This window comes from Lissotriton helveticus, chromosome 2_1 (genome assembly GCF_964261635.1).
Source record: "Lissotriton helveticus chromosome 2_1, aLisHel1.1, whole genome shotgun sequence".
Classification (NCBI taxonomy): domain Eukaryota; kingdom Metazoa; phylum Chordata; class Amphibia; order Caudata; family Salamandridae; genus Lissotriton; species Lissotriton helveticus.
The window spans coordinates 200,020,213-200,045,052 of record NC_136059.1 but is presented as its reverse complement, the minus strand read 5'-3'; the positions used below and the strand labels follow the sequence as shown (position 1 = coordinate 200,045,052).

Sequence of the window (24,840 nt, the reverse complement as noted above, 5' to 3'; positions counted from 1 at the left end):
TTCTAGAGCAACAGCACCTTAAACTGAACAGTCTCACGCTGCCAATATCATGATGTCACAGAAAATACACTGTTTACAGTCCTGTCTACATAGCACCTGTTACAGACAGAAAAAGCATTAATTTAAAAAGAAGTTATTGTAGCTGCATAAATATTGATGGCACAACCGCCGGACCCAGTGAAGCTGCTAATATATCGGACTTCTGCTCCAGCACAGTCCAGAGCTGTGCCTTGGATCTCAGCGAGTGATCCTTTCCTGCAAACAACTACATTTCTGTAATAATTCAATGTTGTGGCTGAAAGTGTTAAACTCACACTTACTGTTTACTAAATGTGTTGTTATGGAACTATCTGAAGGTGAATAGATCTGCCCTTACCCTTAGCTCTTGAAGGAAGCACTGGACCGGGTCATAATCCACGACAGGAAGGAAGAGGGTCTTGACCGGGGCGTCGCTACTCAGCATCCCCCGGGTGAAGGACTTCACGGGTTTGTCCACAGCCTCCCGGTGCCTCGGGACCTGCTTTGGATTCAGGTGGATCAGGACATCGTAGAAATCCAAGGGTGGGCGGAAAATCAGCTGCAGGTTGGAAGATAGGGATGAAGAGAACAAAACCAAGGGAATTTATACTCTATCCGGTTTTATATGTTCACACAATATAAAGAGAGACCATGACAACGACACACGCTAGTAGGCTCCCAGTGCATACATCATGTACACGGTGTGTGTACTGTACGCCACAGTACCCAGCTACATAGGACAGACTGGGTTATAAGGACTACAGCATGCTGCACTGGTGACTAAGTACACAGAGTAATGTCAATGATATACTATTAGCTGGTAACCATTACTGCATCTATCGCAAACACATGCATGGAACCTTCAGATGAAAAGTTTGAAAAATCAGTACACACGTCAGCAGCCAATAAAATTAACACTTGGTGGCATTTGGGTGACAAACTTCATGAAGAGTATCCACAACCCAGAGGCAGTATACACATAAGATAAGTACAACTCTTCTGTAATACAGAGAAAAAAGAAGCAGCACAAGGGTGAAATAAGAAAATAAAATCAGACCTAGGCTGTATTAAACATTTGACGCAAGCTCTGATGTCAGCGTGCCCTTGGAAAACACAATATCCTCCATAAATGACACTGCAAAGGCTACCCTCCTCTCACTGCAGTAAACATAATATAAAAGATGTAATTCAATCTGACATGCCTCGCCCTCTCCCATCCCTAGTTCATCAACCACATGTTCCTCTTCAGTAAATTCTCTTTGACATGATATAGAAAACACTTCATAAGGAAACACCTAAAGACTACAATATTCACAAAACACTTTACAACAGGCAGCCAACTATTAGTTATTATAATAAAAAATAAAATAAAAGGCAAATTAATGTATTTTTATAAAGCGCTCAAATGCCAAGTCAACCTTCATGGCACACTGCTTCCAATCATTTGTAAGGGTCTTTGTAAGGGTCTTCAGGTCTTGGATGAAGATTGGTACTTTTTTTTTCAGACTCACCAGCCATGTGAGTTCAAGTGCCTGGAAATCTGACCAAGCGTGGGTGGAGCAGTCAAAGTGACAGATACTGTTTAATCCTGTTCTAAAGTCACATCTATGCAATGGGAAATTATATGGACAGCCAAAAGTACTCAAATGGGTTTAGTCTCTCAACAGGTTGCCCAAACTGCCATGATCTTCGGCCCGTGGTTTGCTCCAGTGGCCGGGGACGGAATGGACCAGGATGGGTATGATGCCATGGCGCAGAAGGAGCCAAGAAGACCAGTCAGTGGATCACACATGCAAGCTACAACAGAGAATGACAACACTGGGTGATCAGGCTCAGCGGCAGACTCCTTGGAAAAAATATATCATTTATATGGAATGAGTGTTTTTTTCCCCCATAGCTGGCGGTCAACCAGGTACATAATAGTCTTAGGGCAAACTCTTGCACCCATCCTTCAAGTCTGTTAACTTCCAGCTCAGAACAGAGATAGTGCCCCTCACATTTACCCTAAAGACTGCCCTGCCTGCCCTGTAGAGTAAGTCTCATGTCCAAAGCTAGTGGGATCCGTACAGGCGTAGCCTAGAAACAAGTACCCAAGAAATCCTGCTCAGGCTACCACATACATTATGCACCAGGGCAGAATGAGGGTGAGGGACTCCCCGTATGACTATTTGAGTGGCACTCTACCACGTTATGGAAGGGTCTAGATGGGTGGAATCCTTACGTTGTGTTCCCAGTAGGACTGCAGACTTCATCCACAGAACGTGACCCCCATGATAAGGAGGCGCTGGCATATATTACTGCGTCAGCGATATCTCGGAGGAGACAGAATACCACGGACTGATAGCACCAAGACGAGGCACTTTGCTCTCATTATTGGGTATAGGAACTACACGGAGCACAGCAGTTACTCCTGCTCCGAAACGTCACACACTCCTTAAGGACCACAGGTTGCGACATTTTGTATTTTCCTTTTTTCTTTTTTTACTATTTCTGATATTACACAAAGCTGCGCCGTTTTTATCCCACAGTTTGAGCTGGTGTTGTATGTTTTATTATTATTTTTTTAAATCCAAATAAAATCCTCTGATGGACTCGCAAATAGCTGAAGCAGGAGCAAACATCTGAAGAATGCGTATGGGCAATGCTCGCTTCGTCTTACTGTGAAGCTGTGGTCACAGAGTGTTTACATGAGGCTCAATGCAAAGGATTCTGTTTCAGATAATACCATTTACTGGCTGTGGAAAGAGAACAATCAGACTGCGCAGACAAGCCTTTTGGAGAGCACACAGTGTACAGGATCATAAACTTCGACAAAAAGTTTGCTCCAGCAGGTAGCTTTGTACTAAAGTAATACAGGTACTGTCAAACTTGTTTCCCGCCTGGACATGGAGTATAAATAGGTGTGCTTAGTTTTCTGCACGCTTCAGCTGTTCTCCAACACAGCGACCTTAACTAGGAGTACTTTGGTGCAGCAAAGGCCTTCGCTTCTGAAGATGTGGTTTGCACAATTTCATAAATGAAATAGGCGAAATGAATTACTGAGTGTGCTCCTTGTTTAACCTTGGAAACAGCCCCTCCCTGGCTGCGCCTTGAGCACTCACCACACCCTCTGGGGAAGGGCGTGGACCTTCAGAGCAATCAGGAGGGAAAGGAGGGAACCCCGACATCATTAAGAAACCAATGCACCAAAATGTGAATTCAATATGGGTTAACTGTGGCTATACAAGCTTGTAAACAAACAACACTGTGTGCCCACTCTATAAACATTCTGCTATGACTCGCCCTTGTAGTATTACAACAGCAAGTCACAACTAATCATGGCAAAATCTTTGTGAACCGGACTGTGTGATCTGAATGTTGTGTTCCACTTTTGCTCTTCTGGTGTCTCAAATGGGAGGGTTGTTGAGCCTCAGGCGCCTTCATAACAATTCCATTCTATTCATGTTGATGCAAACATATGTGACATGTGTAGAGAAAGTAGTGGTCTTGGGGCTGTACAAATTCTATAAGGGGTCATATTTACAAACTATTAAAACATAGGTACAGCTTGAGATCAAATATCTATTTTATATTATTTAAAAGGCACTATTTTGGTATGCCCAATTTTTTTTTCTTCGACATTTCCTGTGGGTGGATACAAAAGAGTCAGAAGTATTCAGCGCTGAACCTACTGCAGGTCAAGAGTTAGGGCAATGTTAGGGACTAGTATCGACCGGACGGTTCTGGCTTGTTCAACTGTGCCCCCTACTCAGGCTAGATGTGAGTCCAATGCATGTACCATATATGAATAATATCCAGCCTAGAAGAACCTCTGAGCAGACTCAGGCATAAGAGTCCAGCAAGGAAGGAAGGAAGGAAGGAAGGAAGGAAGGAAGGAAGGAAGGAAGGAAGGAAGGAAGGAAGGAAGGAAGGAAGGAAGGAAGGAAGGAAGGAAGGAAGGAAGGAAGGAAGGAAGGAAGGAAGGAAGGAAGGAAGGAAGGAAGGAAGGAAGGAAGGAAGGAAGGAAGGAAGGAAGGAAGGAAGGACAGACAGACAGACAGACAGACAGACAGACAGACAGACAGACAGACAGACAGACAGACAGACAGACAGACAGACAGACAGACACACACACACACACACACGGTCGCGCTGCTGGTGGGAGCTCTCCTGTGCTCGACGGAGGCTGTCAGCTCCCAGCAAGCGCTTGACCCCATCTCCATTGGCTGCCTGCACCGGGGGACTGCGAGGCCCAGAAGCCTTTGCTTCCAACACCTGGTGCCTCTTCCCCCGGCGGTAACGCCCCCTACCTGCGGCCTTTAACTTTTCGTGACACCCGCTTCGCGGGTGCCACTCACAAACTCACCACTGCCTGCGAGGGAGCGTCTACAGCACCAGAAGCGAGGAGCGCTTTTCGTGTAAACTTTTTGCCTGCATTCCGTTTCCATCGAGGTCGCGCTGCTGGTGGGAGCTCTCCTGTGCTCGACGGAGGCTGTCAGCTCCCAGCAAGCGCTTGACCCCATCTCCATTGGCTGCCTGCACCGGGGGACTGCGAGGCCCAGAAGCCTTTGCTTCCAACACCTGGTGCCTCTTCCCCCGGCGGTAACGCCCCCTACCTGCGGCCTTTAACTTTTCGTGACACCCGCTTCGCGGGTGCCACTCACAAACTCACCACTGCCTGCGAGGGAGCGTCTACAGCACCAGAAGCGAGGAGCGCTTTTCGTGTAAACTTTTTGCCTGCATTCCGTTTCCATCGAGGTCGCGCTGCTGGTGGGAGCTCTCCTGTGCTCGACGGAGGCTGTCAGCTCCCAGCAAGCGCTTGACCCCATCTCCATTGGCTGCCTGCACCGGGGGACTGCGAGGCCCAGAAGCCTTTGCTTCCAACACCTGGTGCCTCTTCCCCCGGCGGTAACGCCCCCTACCTGCGGCCTTTAACTTTTCGTGACACCCGCTTCGCGGGTGCCACTCACAAACTCACCACTGCCTGCGAGGGAGCGTCTACAGCACCAGAAGCGAGGAGCGCTTTTCGTGTAAACTTTTTGCCTGCATTCCGTTTCCATCGAGGTCGCGCTGCTGGTGGGAGCTCTCCTGTGCTCGACGGAGGCTGTCAGCTCCCAGCAAGCGCTTGACCCCATCTCCATTGGCTGCCTGCACCGGGGGACTGCGAGGCCCAGAAGCCTTTGCTTCCAACACCTGGTGCCTCTTCCCCCGGCGGTAACGCCCCCTACCTGCGGCCTTTAACTTTTCGTGACACCCGCTTCGCGGGTGCCACTCACAAACTCACCACTGCCTGCGAGGGAGCGTCTACAGCACCAGAAGCGAGGAGCGCTTTTCGTGTAAACTTTTTGCCTGCATTCCGTTTCCATCGAGGTCGCGCTGCTGGTGGGAGCTCTCCTGTGCTCGACGGAGGCTGTCAGCTCCCAGCAAGCGCTTGACCCCATCTCCATTGGCTGCCTGCACCGGGGGACTGTGAGGCCCAGAAGCCTTTGCTTCCAACACCTGGTGCCTCTTCCCCCGGCGGTAACGCCCCCGTGTACTAACCTCCCCATAAATTGGAGCGCATTACACGCAACGCGGGACGCGCGCGAGGAGAAGCGCGAGGCGAAGCCCGGGCCAAGGGCGGGCCCGTTTCAGCCCGTTCCAGACTGTGAGAGACTGGACTGGGCCACGGTATTTGCATTTTCTCTCCCAGCCATCTGTAAACTTTTTCTGATAGAAATTGTGGGGTTTATTATTATCACAGTTAAAAGCCTATAGTGAGACCTGTCTGTTCGTGCCCTATCGTCTTGTCCCTCAAGAACGAGAAGTTTAGCGTACGATCATGTCTAGAGTCACCAGAAGTAAAAAGGCAGATAAAACTAATGATATAACTGGACCCATTGACCTATTCCTAAATAAGGCCAATGCCGTCATTGATAATACCATTCAAATAATAGATCGACGGGTGTCTCACGAACTGGAGATGGCCAGGAAAAGATCATCATTGGGCCCGTTGGCCTCAGCACAAACCCCAATGCAAAAGGGCCCGACGATACCCCTGTTGAATCAAGCAAGTGCATTAGTTCACACAGTTCCAAACACTGTGGACCTGTCAGCAACACAGTTATCACTAGGTTCAGATTCTGATTCTGTGGAGGATCTGGAAAAAACACCAGATTTACAACTCCTACACAATCATGAAATGGTTTTAGAACCTAACTCCATGGGGGATAGGGAGGGTGCCATACCTAAGAAGTTAAACAAGGGGTTGAACCCACATGAGCTTCCATCAGCTCCACCAAACGGTGTGAACCCCTGCAACCTGAATAAGTATAGTAACAACATCGTAATGCTGCAAACCCCACCACAAACCAATAGTGTGATTATTAACACGCCCCCACAGAATAGCACGCTAATGGGGAACCTAGATACACTAGGTGCAGTAGGTGGTATACAAAAACCATGCACCACATGTGTGACACTACATGACTTTCTTACAAATAGTATGGGGGAATTGTTAAAATACCATCTGAAACCCCTGGAGAAAAGTATAAGGATAATTGAAAAACAACTTGCTAAACTAAATACTCCTGTATTCACCCAGAAGTCACTGAGTACCCTAGATATGGGGGAGGGGAAAATTAAACAGCCAAGTAAACCGGCTGAACCGGCTAAACCAACTCAACCACCCACTTTACCAGCTGTGTGCCCAAAGCCCCGTGGGCAAGACAAAGAAGGAAACACCCAGACTACTAAAAGCGTCAAACAAAACCCACAAAACACCCCCAAACCCCAAATTGTAGAGGGGAAGGGCCAACCCGTTACCACCAGTGATAACGTACAACCCACCCCAGCCCTAGTGGCTTTAAATACTCAGTTAGCCAATCTAAAGGAGACCTCACATAAATCACAAAAAACCCAGCTTCTCCAAACTCAGGGGAAACAGAGGTCGGGTTCTAGATTCAGGCGGCCGTACCACCTTCCACCTGAGGCTACCCCGTTCACTGTTGTCCTAACAGGGGTCTCAGAATTGCCAGAGGGCTCGGATGAGCCCCCGTGGTCACTGAGAAATAAAGTTCTGCAATGGCTTAGCCAAAATAGACCTATACAGCCATCGCACCTTAGCAGAATCAACTCAGTTAAAAGAGTGTTTTGGATTGGGGACTCGAAAAAAAGCCTACAGGGTGATTGTGTTATAGTCAATTGTGACGACCCTGCCATGGTTGACTATATCTCTTCTTGGCCAGCGCTTGAAAAAAGGGGGGGGTGGACGTACAGCGTCTTTCCTTCTTCTACCCACCGTTAAATACTCCCAACTACGAGAATACAACTGGTTGGGATGACGCCCAAGACTGGCCTTGGACACAGGTGGGGTACACCAATAGAAGCAGAAATAGGAACACCAATAAATGCTGGAACAGAGGCTGGGATTCCCGCCCCTGGCACCATAGTAGAGGCAACCCAAATTTTGACTATTGGGGGGGGGTTCCCACAAGGAACAGATACGACTGCTTAGACATGGTCGATTGACCAATAAAGGTCATCACAGGGGTATTAGAAGTCAATGTCGCCCAATTAAAGACCTATGATGTCCCCCCCCAGGTAAAAAACACAAACACAAATCCCGTGACAACAGAGATTACACCAGTGGAAGACACGGGGGGTGGAAACTGGTCAGGCCAGCAGTTAATAGAAAAACCCAGTATGCCATGGAGGGAGAGAGGTCTAGGGCCCACAATTGAAATTAGCAGCACAATCCCATACTTGAGCAAAGTAGACAGGACCAAGACCCAAACTGATAACGAGATTGAAGCCCCGCCTGTGGGCATTGTCTCACTAATTAGGCAGGAAGAACCCCGTCCAACCAATGAGGGGAAATGTTCGCTAAAAATAACATCATGGAACATCGCGGGGCTCGCGAAAAAAGCGCGGGACCAGCCATTCCTAACCTTTATGGAGAGGCAGGACATAATCTGCCTACAGGAGTGCTGGGACCCAGATGAGACCCATATTGAGGGTTTTAGCACTTTCTACGTTCCTTCGATCCAGGGTAACCGAGGCAGAGGCTCTGGGGGACTGTGCATTTTTACTTCTAACCTCTGTAACTTAGAACAGAATATATATGAGGCAAGTGGGCCAAAAACAGGTGTAGGGAGCTCACTACAAGGCCTGTTCATCAAATCAAATGGGCGATCCTTTTTTCTGATAAACCTCTATAATAACGTGCCAAAAGTTGAGGTAAAAATTTTAATAGCGGAACTGGATTCACTGCTAAAGAGAGGCGGCCAGGCGGCAGACTGCTTACTCATAGCAGGGGATTTCAACTGCCACCTATGTCCCTATAGTCAGACAAAAAACTGTGGCATCTTTGATTTAAAAGGGGATCCCACTACGCATTTTGACCATTCCTTAGGGGGAAATTTGTTGAACCAATTCATGCATGAATGGGATTTGGCCTTTATAAATGAACTCTGCCAGCCACCCGTAGCGTTTCAAACAACTTTTTTTGGTCATGGGGCAGGCACTGTAATCGACTTTATTCTAGTCTCAAACAGGAATCAAGGCTGGGTGGGGGGTTTTGACACTGAGGGCTTAGCAATAAGCGACCATTTTCCCATCAGTACTTCCCTTAAACTAGGGAAACCTGATACCCAAAAAATAAGTACCACGAATACACTGCATGGTCGTTCAGTGGCGTTGGCCAGGAAAAATGGCTATACCATTAAATGGGCAAAAATCGAACCCACAAATTTTCTAAAAGATTTACTACAGAAAGAATCTAGACAATTTACTACCTGCTTGGAACTAAGTACCAACCCCGAGCAAATTGTACAGGCATATGATGAGATTAAAGCCACAATAAATACGAAGCTAATTAAAAAAATAAAGGCAGGGGATGAAACGAGAACACATGGCTGGTTTAATCGAGCCTGTACTAATGCACACAAAGCACTCTTACAGGCCCTAAAAACTGTACCTAGGGATAGCGGACGAGTCAAGGAGGCCAGAAAAGCTTATAAGCTGATCCTCCTAACTAGGAAGAAAGAACTTAGAAACACAGCCTGGGAAGCTTTGATAAAGGCAAGCGCATTAAGGGACAACACGTCTTTCTGGAAAGAAATTAATGCCCCCTTCTTTCAGGATAGGAAGGTAGACTCCATGGAAATAGGCATATCGGAAGACGTCTGGGTCAATCATTTTACCTCCCTCTATAAGAAAGAATCACTTGATTTGATCCCACAAGAGGAGATGGACGCGGGGAGAGAGCTTCCTTCACAGTCACAGGGACATTTTCCACTAAATGTAATGTTCACCCCTACAGACCTGGAACAAGCGATCGCCCAGAGCGCAAGTTTAAAGGCCCCGGGGCCTGATGGAGTCCCCATTGATCTGTTTAAAGGGAACGTAGACCTCTGGGCCCCCTTACTAGCAAATGTCCTCAATGCTTACACCAAACTAGGCTTTCCCAACACATGGAAAGAAGCGATAGTCATCCCAATATTTAAAAAAGGGGACAGACAAGACCCAAAATGTTATCGCCCCATTTCCCTGTTAGATAATTTAATGAAGGTAGCAGGCAGGGTGTTGTTAACCAAACTACAAACCTGGTCCAAGAGCAACGGGATACTATCAAAATTCCAATACGGTTTTAAGTCGGGCGTGGGAACCATAGAGCAGGGCTTAAACCTGTCCCTCATAATAAATAAATACATTGGATCAAAAAAAGGGAACCTGTTCCTAACATTCGTCGACTTAACCTCGGCATTCGATTGTTTGGACCATGGAATCTTGTGGAAAACCCTGACCAAAATGGGGATAGATAAAAACATTTTAAGTTTTATCCAGGAACTGTACAGAGACGCAGGCGCCACGGTGAGATTTGGCAAAAATGGCGAGCAAACCAGAAAATTTCCAATAGCAAAGGGTGTCCGCCAGGGTTGCATTCTCGCACCGTTTTTATTTAATTTGTATATAAACGAGGTAGCAGTTTCTATGAACAATCTGGAGGTTGATTACCCTAAGATAAATGGACTCGTAGTCCCACTACTGTTATACGCTGATGATGCGGTGATTATGGCCCGCACTCAGCGGGGTCTCCAAAAGGCACTAACGGGATTCGCAACCTTTATGAGCTCTAGAGGCCTAATAATAAATGTGGGGAAAACTTTTACGATGTCATGCACCACCAGAAAAAAAGTACCTGACTGCAAAACCTATGTTAATGATTCAAAGATAGCAATGTCCAAAACTTTTTCTTATTTGGGGATTATTTTCAGCAATAGAGGGACATGGTCTGCAGCGATTACCTCCCGAAACCTGGCTTTTGCCCGCGCAATAGGGGCGCTTAAGCAATTTGCCAAAAAACTTGGCGGGAAACCGGTAGACACACTACTTAAGATTTACGCAGCAAAATGTGTATCTACAGCTGTCTATGGGGCGGGGATCTGGGGACTTGCAGATAGCTCTGAAATCCAAAGGGTGGAGAATGCTTTCCTGAGGTATCTCCTAGGAGTCCCGCGTTCCACATCTATTACAATCTGCCACAACGAACTGGACAGATCCCATATTAGCGATCTGATAAAGATAGCCCCAGTCATGTTGTGGCACAAGATCTGGACATGCGAGGACACGACCTTCAATAGGGAAATAATTCAAGATTGTCTGCAGCAAGTGAATGGCGTTAAACAGCCATGGCTGGCATATGTCAAAAAATTTCTGAACTCCATCGGCCAACCAGAATTCTTTTTAGACCCAACCTCATGTGCCCAAATCTCAAAAAAAGCATTAAAAGAGACATGCCTTGGTCTACTGGAGGAGAGGAGATATTATCTGGATGGGAATAAGTCCACTATTATAGCCCATCGTCAGATACTCCATGATCATGGTCTTCATCCTTACTTGGAGCCAAATTTCTCCTGTTATCATAGAATGCTTTTAGCACGTTTGAGGACAGATTCTTTCTTCAGATTAATAACGTTCCCTGTCCCAAATGACTGGTCTGTGAAATTGACAAAATGCCCGTGTGATGGAGTAGCTACCCAGACTAATATACATTGTATCCTATTCTGCAAGTATTATCACTGGGGGAGAAAAAAACACCTGCTGCCACTACTAAAGCTGTGGGGTGTGAGAAGTTGCAAAGCAGCCCTCCATAGATTGTATTTGCTCCAAGATGAGCTTACTATTATAGTGATGATAAAATTCTTGTCGTTCATTATAAGATGTAGAGGGTCTATGAGAAGTGAGTAGAAGGCTGAGGGTTTGTAGGAGTATTATTCTGTGCCTAATAACACCACATAATACATAAATATGTCATATTTACCTCAACCTCCTATTAAGTTAATGAATTAATTTTTGTACCAAACGTTTTTAGAAAACTTTTTATAACTTTTAATACTAGACTAAATTGAATGACCAGCGCAACGAATAGGAATTTTTGTACTTAAATGTTTAATGTTGGTGTTTTAATTGTATTTTGTAATGTTTGCTTATATGGTGTTTGTCAAATACCGAATAAAGCTATCTTTGAATTGAATTGAATTGAGTAGAGCAACTGAGGCCCCTCTCTACCCATTACAGTCCAACACGGATATCCCACCGACCTAAACATTTGAAGCTGGACTATGTGCGGATGTAAGCTCGCCCACCCACTTGAAAGAAATCCAAGATGCCCACCATGTCTGCTTTTTAAGACTTCTTGATTTTTGTGCTTCAGAGTTTGGAGAAGCAAAACGCTCTCTAAGACAATCAGGAATTGAATCAACCCATCTTCGTCCAATTCCACACTCCACAGAAAAGTGGAATGCCTTTAACCTTTTCTTTAGTGAAAATAAATAGATCAAATAACATGTCGATAGAACTAAGGTTGCTTCCCCGCAGTCACCACGCACCCAATCTAAGCACCAGCAGCACTGGGTAATTCATTCTGATTCTCTCTCATCTGCCATCATCAACTCTTTTAAAGCTACAGCCTATGAAAAGTGGGACACCCTAACTCACCTTCATCAATGCCTTCCTTACTCAAGGTCTCACCTTCCGAGCTCTGAACATAAGGTGGCTCCTCCCACTCCTGAAAATAACTACACTAGACAGACAACCTCATCAACTACTGGCCCATCACCAAGCTACTGTTTATCGTCAGGATATAACAAGCATTAGCAAAACCGATCAGTCCCTCCATTGGGACCTTTAGGATTTGCCAATGTCTTAGGCCTGGCTTAAAAAAAAAAAGTCTACAACGTTATCCACCATCATTTTTAGAAGCACGCAGGAAGCACGAGAGCGAGGGAGCTCCAAAAGTATGTGAGCATTTTTTGAGGCGTGCATCAGCATGTAGGATACCCTTAAAGGGTGCCTGGGTAGGATCTGGAAGGCCATGAAGCAGTTGCCAAGATTCAGATGCAAGTATAAGGGTTCCTATGGCTAAAGGTTCAGAACTATGGGATACAGAAGGGATGCTGTGGTCAAGCACTTGCCTGATTTCACAGGATGCCATCTGGTCAAATCAGCCAGGCTCAGTTTTATGTGAATTGTACGAATAAGAAAGACAGCCCAAGCTGAACTTAAATACCAGGTCATCGGCTTAGACTTGGCTAAGTGTTGCACGTCCATGACATGGAGAGGCAGTGCAGCGCCGTTCTCAACTCTTTGGCTCCTAGAGATAAAAAAAACTAGATTGAAAAAGAGAAAAGGACTACAGAGAATGCTTTGATGAACCACACTGGACCAATCCGGTATGGAATGTAGAACGATGTGAAGATACTGATCGATGAGTCACATCTTAGAAAGCCCAGGTGTAACTGTGGTCTGATGAGCGGTAAACACTTGACCGGTGTCTATCTTTTGTTGGGTGTGAGTTGTTGTAGTGGGTCGATGTGACAATCACGCATTACACAGCTTTAAACAACTGCCTGCATAGCACTAGCAGTATTGGTGATATGGTTTGGATGCTTGGCCCTACACCACAGCCTTACGCCACAGCCTTGTCAAGTATTCTCCTTGTATCACTGGTCAAATACATGTAAATATTTGAGGCTAAAGTTATAGCATACAACCAATGACTGATGAGCACGTTATTTACCTTTGGCAACGCCATTTTTGTGGATACTCTAACCGCAAATTCCTCACCTTTTGAATTTCCCCAGGTGCAAGACTAGATCCAGAACTTTTCAAAGCAAGAACTCCTGAGCACCAGCACATTGTGGCATCAGACTTTTCCACAACCTTGATTATTCTCTGCAGTGATGGCATGAAGCAGTATTTAGGTGCCATCCCAGGGCAATTGTGTCAATTTACATTTGAACTCCTTTGAGCCCCGAGATGCAGATCATCCATGATAAACTGGAAGAAAGACCGCCTGAGAGACCGGACTTAGGACCTTTATATAATCTTAAAGGTCCACTCCATAGAACAGGAAGGAGGTAGGATGATGAGGACTCTGCGGCCAGATAAAGTATCCACCATAAAGAGTGTTTCTAAAGGTAAGTAGCTTGTGTTTCTAATAGACATGTATAACAACAGGTTCCTCATTTTTTCAATATATACTAAAGCAGTACCTCTCAAAAGGTGGAGAGTCTGAGGAGTGAACGTTTACCAAGAAATCCTGCAGAACAGTGCAGGTGAAATGGAGAATGCAGATTTGAGAATCAATACAGTAATGCAGGGTGAAGGTTTGGACAGAAACCATGGTAGCTGCTTGGCAGATGTCCTGAACCGATCACCGCAAGCAATGCCGGCATTGGCTGGGGTGTAATGGCCCCTAAGGCCTTCAGAAAGCTCCTATAAAGCGAGGGCATAGCATGTGTTTATGTACGAGATGATCATCTGAACAAGGGTCGCTTCTGGTCCTCTTCTCCATCCTTAGCACAGACAAAGTGAATAAAAAACTAGTTGTCCATCTGAAGCTCTTTGAACTCTATGTAAAAGCAAAGAGGATAAAAGCATCTCCTCTTTAGAGGGTGAGGTGCAGTGCAACTCGCAGGGAGAGCGACGGACTACGCGACATGAAAGGGCAATGCCACTTTCAGCGAAATGTAAGCGTGGGTTTGCAGAACCCATTTACCTGGGGAAAAGATGCTAGCGAGGGTTGCTCTGACAGCACCTGCAGCTTGCTGACAAGGCATACCAAAGTGATTACAATGTGAAATTCTGTCTTGATGGAATGCAATCTCTGACAACTTGCGCACGGGCTTGAAGTGTGCACACATTAACATTAAGGTCCCACTGAGGCTTAATGAAAGGTGCAAGGGGAAACACTTGTCAGATACTTCAAATATGGCATTACAACTGGTGACTTCAATAACATATCTTAGTTGTCATATCGCTGGCAATTAAACAACCGTTCCTCCTCCTTTTCTACTTTTTTTTTTAGTCGGAGTAGCAAAAATGCTATTAGTGAAAGCTTTCCGCTTATCTGCAAATTTTCTAAATTTGTAAATATTTCTCTTTCGAGCACATCACACCCACCTCCCACGAGTGCTACTGGCTATGGGTTTTGGACTGAAAAGCCGTCCATGGTGAATGTCGCTCATCATGGTTCTTTGTCACAGTAAGTGGGTTACAGTCAGAGAATTGCAGGAAAAGGCAGCTAAGCACAACTCAGAGAAAACAAGTCTCCCATTTTCGGCTTTACTAGTGCCTACGCCTTACTTTATATATTCTGCAGTAAATTAACGAAACTTGATACAAGTTAAAAACAGCACGTAGCAAAAACTAAATGCCAAAGTCAAAATCTTAACATACGCTGATCAACATTTGATTTTATGTATCTTTTTTCTCGCTTCCCATCTTTTTTTATTTGACACAGATTACCATTGATTGTATCAATTGCCTCTCTCCTGCTTCCAATAATATGTACGTAGACAGCACAATTTTTCTGGAAAAATGTAATCACTTACTAACTTATTCTGTAATGGAAGTTCAAGCTATTTAGAGCACAGTAATTCCTGGCAAATGTTTAAAAAGCACAAAAAGTTAAGAGACCACTTCTAATTTCTTGATATAATTCTTTTCATTCGAAATTCGGCATTTTTTGATGCTGTCAAAATACCTTTGAGGGAAAAATGAATTCAAAATCTGTCAAAATTACATCTTTTAATTTTGCAATAATACACCCATTGGTGGGACGAACATCAACAAATTCTAGCTGCTATCAGGTTGGGATGGGAGGTAAATGCTTTAATGTCTCAGGGTCACAGGATTTAAAGCCACCGTGACTGCAAGCATATCTCCGGTCATCTAGGCGGTACAAAAATCTGCCCACCCCTACTGAGTCAATCACTCAACATTGTGTTCTCCACTAAATGGTGGTAAAGCAGCGCGAAGCTCACATTCCACAATTACTAGGATGAGAATCAATAAAATCACTAAAAAGTACACACTCAGTAGACATTACTTAACGCGCAACAGGGGCGTCTTTTGCATGAAAACAAGGGTTGGGAAGAGGCAAGTGCTTCCCCGAGCACATTTAAAGATGTTGACTTTCTCGTAAATGGAGTGCTTTAAGATTTAGAAACAAACACATTATCGTTTGCAAAAGACACACTCGAGAAGGCAGAGTGGAGACAGCTTCTGCTTTTAACTCTACCGTTTGTAAGGAGAGTGCCCCCAGGGGTGCTCTGCGGCTGGGGCTTTTTTATCTTCCAAGAGAACATGTGAAAACATTGGGCTGTCGTCCATCATCTCAACGGGCCCAAACTTCAAGGTGTTGCGCACCTAAGTTTAACTCCGGTGTGTAAATACTCCATTTGTGAGTGTAAAATCACACTTTGTGCCCCACGAATTAAAATTCGTAAGCTTGCTTACATAAACGTAATACAAATGGGTGTTTAAAAACGTGTTGCAGAAACATTCTCACCCTGGATAGGGTTAGGGGTTTACTTCTGTCCAGAGCAGGAGTAGGTCCGTGGCCAGGAGAGGAGTGATGATGGAACAGCCCCCAGATTTGGGAGGGTGTAGCAGAGAGGGGTTTCTACAGCAAAGTGATGAAAAACAATCCACCCAGATTTAATGAACAGAAAAAAAAATGTAAGCACTTGCAGGGACATGCTTTGTGTGTTTTCCAGAAGCACTGGGCTGCAATAACTGAATGTAGAAAGACAGCAAACCAAAATGTGCAAAAGAACAGAACTCCGCACCTGGACAAGTCAAAACTGCACTACTTCAGAGAATGACAATAAAAATGTGAAAGTGGAACCTTAACAGTCTTCGGACGCCAATGGCCAAGAGATACAAACCTGGGCCACCTCTCATCTTACTACAGGACACAAAAGTCAGCAGAAACCACTCAATTTTCTGGATTTAGCAGCCAGTGGTGGGCTACAACTGGCTACGAGGAAGCCTAAACCTCCCTGACAGGGCTGTAACTTAGGCACCTGCGTTACTGTGGGACCCTCGACTCTTCAGGGGGACCCTAGCCTTCCAGGTACCCCATTCAGGAACAGTCAGATGAATATCTGGGACACAGACATACACATACACACACACACACACACACACACACACACACACACACACGCCGGATTTCCGACTCCTGGTGGCCGACGGCTCCGGGGGCAGCCCCGACACCCACCGACCACGCACACAACCTGGGAATCATACTCGACTCAACGCTCTCAATGACCAAGCAAGTCAACGCCATCTCCTCCTCCTGCTTCAACACCCACCGCATGCTCCACAAGATCTACAGATGGATCCCGACAGATACAAGAAAGACAGTCACCCAGGCCCTCGTCAGCAGCAGACTCGACTACAGAAACGCCCTCTATGGGGGAACCCCGACCAAGCTCATCAAACGACTACAATGCATCCAAAACGCCTCGGCACGAATGATCCTCGACGTCCCACGCCACGGCCACATCGCCCCCCACCTGAGAAACCTGCACTGGCTCCCCGTCAACAAGAGGATATCCCTCAAGCTCCTCACCCACGCACACAAGGCACTCCACAAGACCGGCACAGCCTACTTCAACAGACACCTCTCCTTCTACATCCCCAACCGCCAGCTACGCTCCGCCGACCTCTCACTCGCCACCGTCCCGCGCATCCGAAGAACAACCACCGGTGGGAGATCCTTCTCCCACCTCGCCGCCAAGACATGGAACACCCTCCCACTGAGCCTACGACAGACCCAAGACCTGCTGACCTTCAGGAGGATACTCAAGACCAGGCTGTTCGATCAGTAGCGCCCCCCGCCCTCCCCCCAGCGCCTTGAGACCCTCACAGGTATGTAGTGCGCTTTACAAATGATTGATTGATTGAATTCCCACCCAGCTCCTCAGAAGACTCCAGACCATACAGAACACTGTAGCCAGACTCATCTGGATCTTCCTAAACGGACCAACATCACTTCTCACCTCAGAAACCTCCACTGGCTCCCTATCCAGAAAAGATGCCAGTTCAAGATACTCACACACGCCTACAAGGCTCTTCACGACCAAGGACCGGCCTACATCAACCACCGACTGAACTTTTATCTGCCCTCATGACACCTGTGCTCCGCCTCACATGCCCTTATACATATTCCCCGCAGCGAGGGCCGCTCCTCCTACATCGCTGTCTAAACCCGGAACTACCTGCCCCTCCGCTTCCGAACAGCACTCTCTCTGGCGGACTACAAAAACAGACTCAAGACCAGGCACATCGACGGAGACCTGGCACTCTCGGCGCCCAGTGACAGTGTTGCGCGTTACAAATTACTAATTGATATATATATATATATATATATATATATATATATATAAATAACATTGGAATGTTGGTAGCTCCATTGAAAACAATGGAGTGCTCTGGGCTTATAATGGCTGGTATAAGCCCGGACTCCAACATTACAATGTTTCTTTGCTCACTGCTCTGGCTGTGAACAAAGGCTTCAGGGAGCCTGAGGGGATTTCAATCCCCTCGCGCTCCCTGAAGGCTTTGTTTTATTTGTTAGAACATTCTGCCCTCTAGTGGCAGAATGTTCTACTAGCCTTATAGCCCTTCGTACCTGGGCTTTACCGGCTATTAAAGTCCCTCTCCCTTGTTAAAGGCCCTCACCGAATGGAGATGGCCTTTAATAGCAGGTATAGCCCGCTGTGGCGGGCTATACGGCTATAATATATGTGTGTTTTAGTCCTTTCCACAAGCACCTGTGACTACAGCTAGTGTTGCTACAAAACACTAACCAATGGCCCAGATGTAGAGAAAATGAGGAAAGGAAAGTGCTGAAGGCGCATTTTAAAATGTGGAAAACAAGCACAGATGAGCTGGAACATTTTAATCAACGAACGAGCAATAGCATGCCTTATATTTCAGAGAGCCTGTGGCGATTTCTGAAATGTGTTCTAAATAAAAATTTTAATTAAAAAAAATCAATGCAGCACAACACAAATACTAAACAAACCAGTGAGTGGTCCAGATTAAAGAATGGAAGCCAGATACAGTGGCAGTAACTGGCAAATACAAGTCCAAGATGGCCCCACGATTTATGCAGAGAGGTGGTTATCCTGCTCTTGGCAGACCACAAAAGTCATTAAAAAGGGAGATAATTAAGGGAAAGAGAAATAAAGAAAGAAAGGGATTGTAAAAGACCTGTGACTAACATGCAAAGATTGGAATTGGGGATAACAACTTGTCAGATATTGACTAAACTTCCCAAGCACAATTAAGGACGCCATTACATATCTACGACTTCAAAACAACCGGTTTTAATTGGAAAATCTTTCTCAACTTAACAAGTCTGAGCCCGGCACCAACCTCAAGGGAGTGTACCTTTGATTAAGAAAAAATGTTGATTATTGAACTTAATGAGTCACAAATGATTCTATTTTACCTTACAACCAAAGAAAAAATCGTGAAAGGAGACTTGCTTTATTAGTATTGTTTTAATTAACTCAAATATACCTAACAAAGTCTGGACGACTTATTTGACCAAGCAACTAACCAGGAGGTCTTCCACTATAGGTGACACACTCCGCGATTGATTCTTTTCATCTGCAGTAGCCAATGACGGACACAGTAACCCAGACTCAGGGGTTCGGCAGAACTACTTTCTATTCAGCAAATCTCAAATAACAAAAACTATTTCACAAGCGAGGGGATGGTGCTTCTCGTCCAAACAGTATACCCGCCGCCATCTATAAAGAACATCCTTTGTTTTGAGCTGGCAAATTAACTTCACTATTCAACGATGTATCCATCACAGGAACAATACTTGATGAGTGGCGAGGATCCATATTAAACCAGATTTTCAGAAGTGATGGGTCCAAACCTCAAAATTATCGCCTTATCGCATTGTTGGACAATAATGCTAAATATTTAGCGTCATCACTACTCGCAGACTAGACAACATGGTCCAGCGCAAATAATATTATTCCCTTAAACCAGAGAGGATTCCTGAAGGGCACAGGGACACTAACAAACATTTTGACTCTGGCAGTTACCATCGACAAACATACAAAAATAAAATTGGCCGTCCATTTACATTTGGTGGACTTTAAATCATTGTTCGACTGTGTGGATCATGAGAAACTTTGAGTAAAGCACATGAAATGAAGTATTGCATCAACTGAGAGGAATTCCGCAGCTCTATACCAATACCTGGACTAGGATAAAAATAGCGAATGGCTCCCGCCTTTCGAGGAAAATAATGGCCAACCAGGGCCTCCCTTAAGGGTGTGTGCTTACGCCATTTCTATTTACTCTTTTCCTAGCAGATATGACAGAAATCCTGCTTTGACAAACTGCTACTCTCCGCGGTTGGGCTCTTTTCGTCTAACCACCTGCTGTGGGCCGATGATGTTTTCCTCTGCAGTTTTACTAGAATTGGTCTCCAGAGTCTAATAGACGCACTATTGAAGTGTGCTAAAGGTAACACATTCGAAATAAATATTAAGAAGATAAAAGCTCTATTCAAGCGTAACAAGATCCCCACAAAGTGGTTATTAAACTAGGAGCCTCTGGACAAAGTGGATACATACAAGTATTTGGGTGTCTTGTTCAACGATAAAGGTACTTTTCTTCCCCAAAGGCAATCCCAACTAAGAAAAGGAAATAAGCTTGTAGCGGCTATCTGCACTCTTTATAACAACTAAAAAGGCCTGCTTGACCGTCATAGCAGCAACATTTCTCCCGACACTCACTTACGACATTGAGTTTCTTCTAGGTCGAGACTTGGCTTTCCTTGAGGGTTTAATTATTAAGGTTTATAGACAAGTTTTCAAGATCGCTAAAAATGCACCATCGGCACAAATGTGTCTAGAATACGGCCGGGCCTTCTTAAGACAACAATAGCCAGACAGTGGACCTTCAAACAGTGTTGTTTCAGATTAAAGCATTCCAGCAAAAACAGCCTTAACATTCTCTGCTCAACAATTTCCAGTTTCCCGGAGTCGTTCTTCAAAATGTTCCTTGAACGTGCAAAAGTAGCAATGTAAGTGAAAGCTTTAAGGAACCAGCTGTTACCATAAAAGACTTTTAAAATGATCTTAAACAAATGTATGAATCAAAAATCTTTATCTGAAGACAAATTCGCTCTGTTTACAAGATCACACGCACGGATACTGATCAATAGTTGCAAGCAGCTTAAACCAACCCCTTACTTCAGTTCCACATATTCTGTATTTATGAAACAGACGTTTCTGATCCTCCAGCACGACTCACTCCCTTCTCTGGCAGAGAAACCATCTTAGTTAGTGAAAGAGGGTATTGCAAGCCATCTTTGCAGCAGATCTAAAGAAGATTAACTCCACCTGGTCTCTATGTGCCAAAGTCTAAAGAAAGCTGGGCAAGACTTAATGAAAAATGCCTTCAACTCTAGAGGCATCCTAATTTGCAGGCAGGCTATTATTGCCTCCTTAAATCCAGACAACCCCATACTGAATTGTTGTTTTATTAAATTCCTCACTAAATGTCAACAAGCCTGGAAATAGGACATGGTTAAGATTGTACATGTCCTGAGGGTCATGTGAAACGTAGATTGTTACATGTATTGAAAACTTTTTATATTATTTCAACAAGTTATGTATTCTAATTTATCTTTTTGCTATGGTTTTAATTAACTGATGCAAATAAAAATTTAAATTAAAAAATTGGAAAGCGCAGATGGTAATATAGAAAAAATGAAGTCAATTTGGAAACCAAACCTTGCAGTCTCTCAAATACAAATAGCTAAATTTTTCAAAGTTACAGAATCTTTTGTTGCAGTATTACCCAAAATAATTCTAACATGAACATAATAAGTGGAATGTATTATTTATAGCTGGTTAGCAGGGATAAAGAGCACAGTGTTCAAAATATAGGGTCTGGGGAAAAAGGCACAGAAATCCGGAGTAATTACTCAGAAAAGGCATGTCCTACACAAATTAATGTAAGAGGGATCAGTTGTAGCTGAATACAAAAAAACAATTGATGGACAGAATGTTGAACAATGTCAAACAGTCACTCCAGTACAGAGATCTGGGCCTAAATCCATTGTTTTCTTGCTCTCCATGCCATTCTAGTTTAAACCCAGCCATATGCAAATCACGCTTGACCCTGCTCCCCATGGGATCAGTCCAGCCTGAACTGTAAGGCCAGGTCCTTCCTGCACTGGACACAAGCATCCTGGGACAGGTTTCGGGGTTTCATCCCTCATCAACGAGGCTAGCTTGAATCCAGTGGCATGGAGGGCATGGGACCCAAGTCTGGGCATACCTGTACCACTTAGGGTGACAGATGCAAATAGAACAATTGATGGATAGAATGCTGAACAATGGAAACAGACCAGCGTGAACTGCAGGGTCAAGACTGATATGCATATGGCTGGGTCCACACTGGGGCGGTGTGGTGAGAAAAAGAACAATGGATTAAACTCAGCTCTTTGAGACTAGGTGTGAATGTTTGCATTGCTCAGCATTCCATTCATCATTTGTTCCTTTTGATTTTGACCCCCCAAGTAGAAAGGGTACGCCCAGACGTGGGTTCATACTCACTGCACCACTGGATTCAAGGTAGCCTGGCTAATGAGGGGTGATGCCCCAAAACGGGTCCAGGGATGACATGGCTTGGCAGTTCGGGCAGGACTGTACCCATGAGGAGCAGGGTCAAGACTGATTTACATACGGCTGGGTCCAAACTGGGGTGGTGTGGTGAGCAAAAGAACAATGGATTAAACCCACATCGTTGTGACCAGGGGGGGGGGGTGAATGTCTGCATTGTTCAGCTTTCCATACTTCATTGGTTCGTTTACTCTTTTCAATTTTAGATGCGACAGTTTCAAGACATCTCACTATTTCACACAAAAAAACTAGCTGAATATAGGGCTGCAGGGGCAGCTGACAATGTTTCTTCATAACTTGTAATCCCTACACCTGGACATCCCACAGTAATAAAAAATTAATACACTACTTATATAGTTATTTCGCACCTGTTTAGTAAGTGTGATTTTTTTTCTTGTTGCATTCCAGTAGTTCTCTGTTGCTTTTTTAACTGAAGGCAGATCCGGTTTCTGAAATATCTACCGAACATTCTAGAGTCGCAACAAATTGGCGCACCAGCACTGTTTTGCCAGCATCGGTTCCATTTTCATGACTAAATAAAGAACTGAGTGGGCGACCAACACATTCTTCTTAGCACAGTACTGCGGTCTAATTAGATTTGGCAAAGTACACGCGCACAGCAGATCCAGGCGTCAGCCAATAACGTCGCTTCTTTGATGTGCACCTTCCTGTTTTCCTCCCTTTCTAGCTGTTATGTCTGTTCTCAGTGAACGCTTAATTGTAAATACATTTTTAAGCCTAGTTCAGAAGACTCCACTGCGACTCAATTGCAACTCCTGCACACACGGTCCTGCCTTGTCTTGGTTTAAAAAAAACAGTTTTTCGACACGGGGTTAGGTAGTCTTTCAGATCCAAAATATCCTTTCTTTTAAACTTTCTGAAAATTAAACGTGTTGCAAACTCGAGTGCTATGTAAGCCAGAAGTGGTCGACAAGAGTGCAATAGTTCAGAACATACAAGGAGAGTTTGGCTGTGCTGGATAAAATTCACCAAGCCAAGTTCATGCATGCAGATATAGGTATACTGCGCGTCTTGAAGTGCCCCAGCCCAAACAGGCACGAAACATCAGAGTGTGACGTGTTGTACTCAAATCCTAGTGCCACCGTGTACGTGCGGCCCGCAGTTTCTCGCGTCTTCCACCAGCGCAATGGAAAGCGGGAGTTATCTCCGCAGATGCAGGCGAGTGGAAAGGGTCTCCCCGGATCTGCCCCCGGGCCTTTATCTGGGTCGCCAGCTGCTCGACACGAACGCTGTGCCCGATAAGTGCCACAGCTGTGACATGGGCAGACACCAGTCTGTGCATCGAGGGGGTTCTCCCTTTAGGCTCGCCAAAGCATGACGTCACCGACGTGCAGAATATGGAAATACTGGGCGCCCTCGAAACACTCTGAGAAGGCGCGTGTGCTCTGACAAACATTCACACACGCACAACATGAGTACTTCGAGCCAACTGATGGATTATCAGGCGATTCTCTTAATGGCACTAAATGTAAGAGACCTTTTTAGACGAGGGCTTCAGTTAAAAGGTTGGACATTATCGGCGATATGCCGATATCAACACAGACCTCACAGTGGATACTCGAGTGCGTGCTCTGTGTTGACTGGAAGCCGGTATTGCGCCAAAAACCTAAAACCTTCTCATTTGACGCCCTCATTTAAAAAGCTGTGATACCTCACACTGAGCGCCAAGCCTGGAAGCCTTCTTTGCAATTCCAGGAGATAAAACAGGGGCGTCTCAAAAAAAGAGGTTCACACCTGAGGCCCTCACGTGACCTCTGCTTCACGCTCACGGTCTCTCTAAGAGCAATGCGCGGACAAAAAAAAGGTGGAAACAGCTGCAGCAAGAGAAAGAGCACACAGAGGAATGCCTCCACAGGCAATTCACTATTCTGAGAAACCCCAAGCCACATCCAAGTCCGAAATACCCCCCTTGCTCGAGCAATTCAAATCCCTGCCCAGCATCCATTGCTTTAAGGACTGCCTTGAACCCGGCCCTGTATGGAGTTGGGAGCTCCTCCCCCTGCTCGGATTCTATTGGACACGAGCTCCGGGTCGTCTCTCAACCCATTAGCACTAAAACAAAGTTCTCACATGGACTGACGTCACCATTAATGAAGCCATGACCCTGGAAGGAACTCCAAGTCAAGATGAGCAGTCTATTACAATCAACACCGACTTTCAAACACATTTGTAATAGTCTCCTATGACCAACCTTTTCCTAAAAATCCCCCAAACTAGCCAGAATCCTGATCCTGTGAGGGCCACTCATCCATTTGGTGAACATCAGAGCAGGGCCCACACAGCCCTTTACTCCAACACATTTACTGACAAGTGGACTTTGAGAGCTCTGTCTCAGTCCGAGGCTAGGGGGATAGACCTGCTTCTGGGTTTGGGAACTCTTTTCTTTTTAATGAGAACATTTCTTTCTAATTTGCATATGTCCCTGCAGCAATCTCATAGCATTAAAATCAGCAGTTTGCCCACGAAGGAATGGCACTAATTTCAAGGTCACAGGTGGTGAAGCAACACTCTTGTTTGGCCAGTGGTAGCGGTACAGAGTAGGACACCCAGATGATGAGTTCAAGTCATTTGTTGGAGCAAGAGAGTCTCATCCCTGCCTACTAATTCAGGGAAGTCTTCCCCAAATACTGTAAAAAGTGGCAGACAGACTGGCGGTGGCAAGAGATATGTTGGCGCTCACTTTATAAATCCAAATTTGTATGTCCAGTTTCTGTGGTTGCAGTAGACGAAAGCACTCGATTGTCTATTTGTCCAGAGACAATGTCCCCAATTGCAAATAATCCAACAGGCGGCACACTAATCACTCAATAAAACTATGTCATGTGCT

The 24,840-nt window shown here is 45.3% G+C and overlaps 1 protein-coding gene across 1 annotated transcript in view; it reads right to left on the bottom strand.

The window, feature by feature from the left end:
• The window catches only part of NOL6 (nucleolar protein 6), a 471,490-nt gene that overhangs the window by 34,338 nt on the left and 412,312 nt on the right, over positions 1 to 24,840 (bottom strand). Inside the window, exon 24 of the mRNA XM_078674724.1 lies at positions 377 to 577. Coding sequence (XP_078530850.1) covers positions 377 to 577 — 201 coding nt within the window. The remainder of the gene's footprint in view (positions 1 to 376; positions 578 to 24,840) is intronic.